We start from the raw sequence: 4429 nt of genomic DNA, 5'->3' as shown, positions 1-4429 counted from the left end.
AGAAGCCAAAAAACATCCTCTCCATGTTACAAATGAATTAGCTTTGCTAATGTAGACTGTTTTTGAGTGTGTGCTGTACAAATTTGCAGTTACCCTGTGGTAGTTGCCAAAATTAGCAGACAATAACTGCAGAGCTTCTGGTTAATTGTTGGCAGTGTTTCCAGTATCTGTCCATGCAATTAATACAGAGACAATACACCAGAAGCTAATGCAGAAAGCTTCCTATGTGGTTACCACAGGATTAACACAGTTTTATGGTGGGATAGCTATGCAGGAAAGGATTTCAGCACAAGGTGTAAAGTCATGTGGAACCCTGACCTCAATTTTATTGAAATTAATGCAAATGTAGTTGCTTTTGCTATCCCGCAGCATGCAACCCTCCCCCCCCCCCCCCCAAAGCTTTGGCCACATGATTACCAGAGGAAAATTTATGCTAGGGTCCAAGGCAGCATAGAGTTGGTTGAGAGCAGTGAGTGTCTACCAGCACCCTCTCTCTCCGCCCCCCCAATCTGCTCTTGATGCCTGCATTGACCCCCTTGGTGGTCTGGCGGCCCCCTCAGCAACCCAACCTGACCCCTCCCCCCCCCACACAGTTCTAAATATTTCCCTGGTGGTCTAGTGGCCCTCTCCCCCTTTCTTCTTCCAGCCCCAAGCCCCTTCCTCCCTCTGGACCCAAACCCTTTTTCCTCAAGGAAAAAATTTAAATCTTTGATGTCTAGAGGTACCTACTCCCCCCACCCCCATCTCTCAACCCATCCAAATCCACCCAACATACCTAATAGGAGAGGCAGGAGCAATGCCCATTTGCGCCTTTTCTCTGGTGCCACCATCTTGAAAATGGTGACACTTTGTCCTGCGCAGTGGATCCTGGGTATGCATGGCACAGGGCCTGCTGCCATATAAGAGAATATTTCAATGTATTTGTGTGCATTGACCATCATATCAGCGATGTGAAGTCCTGCCAACTCCACTGGCTGTCATACATCCCCAGATCATTATTATTGTTAGATGCTTAACTGGAGAGATTCAGGCACTCAGGTTTAATATTCTTCTACTGGGAACCTTCTCATAAATGTTTTTTTCCATGATTTCCAAGGATGTAGAAAGTGCTTTCATACTAAGTAACACTTTCTCCTATTCTTTTTTGCTTTAAACTGGAGTATTTCTTTACCCATGCTATACGCCTCTTTCTCTGGTCATCTGTCAGCAGTTGGCTTTGTCCTTGTTCTGAAATCTCATTCCAAATTCCAAGCATCTTCTCCTTAAAGCTGAAGTGCAAACACCAGCGGAGCATTTCTCTTCCATTCTCTGAGCATGATGAGAGGTGAGCTTCCTGTTGCTCAAGGATATCTTGAGCAACAAACAATCCTTTCTTTATCTCGACTTCTTAGGCTGACCACCATCAATACCTCATCCTTCATGCTGCCAGTCATCTTATACTGTACTTTGATTCCATCCATCCTTTGCAGCAGGCTCCTGACCGGAATACCCCTCCTCATGCAAACTACCACACAAACCCAGCTTTCCTGACAAATGCAGCCTGCGCTTTGATTTTTCGTCTTTGAACCACTTTTCAGCATTAAGTGTTTTGGTAACTCCTGCCAAAATTTATACTGCAAGCTGTGCATCTAGCCGCAGTGTGATTGACTAAATGATCTGCATTCTATTGGAAGACAGCCCTATTATTTGGTTGGTCCATTTCAATCCTAGCTTGGTGCAGAATCCATGCATTCTACAAATGCCACCAATACTTAGAGCATAACATAACCCACTCAAAGTGAATGTAGTATTCTGAATAAAATGATGTTTTCTACGTTTCTATGACGTACTTTGACTGTGAGCCAACATAAACATGTAAATGTGAAGTTTTGCTTAGGTGATGCAAAACTTCTCAGCGCTGTACATGAAGTAACACTATTTACATAGATAAAATGTAATTCTGTAAATTCGCACCTGCATTTATATACTCTGTATATGTGTAACTGTAGGGAAATTAGCACGTGAGCATGTAACTGCGTTAAATGCTACTCTATAGGGCACGTGTAAGTGCTGTTGGTCATAATTGCAGGGGAGGAACATGGGTTGCACATAGGCGTGTCTCTCACTTATGTGCATAACTTACAGAATAATTGTAAATTATGTGCACTCTGGGTGCATTTACACCAGATCTATGGCAGGAATTACTGCAGGCGTGTACATGTAAGGCACGCCAATCCAACATATGCTATTTATCGATCGGTGCCCAGATTAGAATATGTGCTCCCTGCTTTGGCATCAGCACTCCTAAAAGAAGGCACCCACTAGTAGAATTGCACCATAGTGATGATGAATGTATGAACAAAGTTAAGTGCCAGGGCTTAATCAGGGCCGCTGAGAGGGGGTGGGGTGGGGGGGGGGGGACAAAAGTTGCCCGGGCCTCCAAGGGGGGCCCAGCGCTTCAGTCCCATCACCACCCGCCCACCTCCGTCCACCACCAGGCTGGGCCCCCTGAATTCAAATCATAGTGCCTCACCTTGACCTCGCTCCGTGTGAAAGAAGCGCAGCAGCGGTAGTCTGCAGATCGGCCTCCCTTCGGGCCTTCCCTCCCTGTGTCTCGCCCCTCGCACAAGTTACTTCAAACGAGGGCAGGGCTGGATGGAGGGAGGTGGGTGGGTGGGTGGTGGCGGCCCTGGGCTTAATATTATACGCTGACCAGCTCGAGTGATTATTTGGGCCTACAGAAAGACTTCTAGACAGAAATATTGGTGGCTATATTTATAAATCTATATACTGCAAATGTGTTTTTGTATGCCACTCATGCTTTGTCACTATGTCAAGAAGGGAAGGAGGTCAATCACTTCCCCAGCAAGTTTGCTTTGCTTAGCTTGGGCTCTCCAGCCTTCCTACGGAATGAATGCTTGAGTGTAAAGCAGTGATTGATGATTTGTGTTTGATGCACACACAGGTCGCAGCTTTGACTTTCGAACACCAGAGTCTACAGCAGGAGAGAGAAGGTATTCTCCAGGAAGCAGAGGAAAGCAAGGAAAGGTGAGAAGGGGTAAAGTAAATTCTTTCATTTTCTCTGTAGCACAAGTAGTTCCTGCTTAGTTACTAGTATGCCTCAGTAGATTCCTGTGGAGAGATCCCTAGTGGTTGGCTCCAGGGTTCTAATGGAACATATATGGAACAGTTTCTAGTTTCTCTCGTCAGATACTAAAGAAAAGATTTAATTTACATAGACACCATATGAAAAATGCTAGTACCAACCAGGATGTCACCTCTGTGGGGTAGCACTTTACAAAACCAGAACACTGTACCAGTGATTTTATGGTAAGAATCCTAAAAGGGAACTTTAAAACAATACAGGAACGTAAGACCTTTGAAGTCAGAATGATTAAATATTTTGACACCCACCAGACAGGACTTAACAAAGATCTGGGTTTTCTAGCCCATTATAACCAAATTGTACTGCTTTATCCTCTTATCTCCATGCATATCTACCTGTCTCTCATCCACCGGCTCTCACCTAACCCACCCTCATCCTGTTAGACTGTCACTGAAATGCTTTGAGTTTCACTTATATATTCTTTCATCTACCAACATTTGCTTATTTCCGATCTGACGAAGGAGCTACCTTTGAAAGCTAATCAAAAATGTATTAAGTTATGTCCAATAAAAAAAGGTATCATCTTATTTTCTTTTCCATTGTTTTATTCCATTGATTACCTTTAAAAGTGGACTAACACGGCTACCACATCTCTCTCTGTCAGAGAAGAAGTGGAAAGTGATACTTAGCATGGAGAAAATTGTTGCTGCCCTGTTCTCTGGCAGGCCTACCATAGGTTTCTAGGTGAGGATTATGATACCCTAAAAGCAATAATTCAGGGGCAACATTCAGCATGGAGCAGTCAGCATGTTCTTAAATGGTGGCTCTTCTTCAGGAGAAGCACCATTTCAGCGGGTCGATCCTGAAGAACTACAAAATGTGATCTCGCATTGAGAAGCAGAGGGGCATTTGAACTTTATGTCTGACAGCTGACTAGTGATTGCTTCTGTTGTTCTCAATGATTGACCCGCTGAAATGGGTTATTAAGACTCTCGCTGGGTCAGAAAACATGTTGGGACTTAACTACTTGTTGCGATTTGTCTTGACTTTATGAGAGCGGCCACATTTTGATTATGTGAAGATACTATATCTAGGAGTCTTTTACAAGTATTATATGCTCTTGGTTACAGAAGAAAGAGGGGTGTTGAACCTATTTTCTCCCTTATTACTGAATTTTATTGCAACATCAGTTTGTGAACTGTTTACTGCGTTTGACAACATAGCGCGTTACAGAGTGACTACTATGTCAGGCTGTTAGTATTGTGTGTGAGTGGTATGAATGAGAGAGGAGTGATAGTATTTTTACATAATAAATATTTTGACATAGCTTAAAAGATGGTCTGG

General features: G+C 43.7%; 1 protein-coding gene across 1 annotated transcript in view; it reads left to right on the top strand.

Annotated features, from left to right (window-relative positions):
* The first annotated feature begins 1314 nt into the window (after positions 1–1314).
* The window catches only part of LOC115459176 (ninein-like protein), a 29037-nt gene continuing 25922 nt past the window's right edge, over positions 1315–4429 (top strand). Inside the window, exons 1-2 of the mRNA XM_030189040.1 lie at positions 1315–1324; positions 2945–3027. Of these exons, the coding sequence (XP_030044900.1) occupies positions 1315–1324; positions 2945–3027 (93 nt within the window). The remainder of the gene's footprint in view (positions 1325–2944; positions 3028–4429) is intronic.

This window comes from Microcaecilia unicolor, unplaced genomic scaffold, assembly GCF_901765095.1.
Source record: "Microcaecilia unicolor unplaced genomic scaffold, aMicUni1.1, whole genome shotgun sequence".
In the NCBI taxonomy this organism is placed as follows: Eukaryota; Metazoa; Chordata; class Amphibia; order Gymnophiona; family Siphonopidae; genus Microcaecilia; species Microcaecilia unicolor.
The sequence above is the reverse complement of the archived record's forward strand: the minus strand, read 5'-3'. Positions and strand labels throughout refer to the sequence as shown.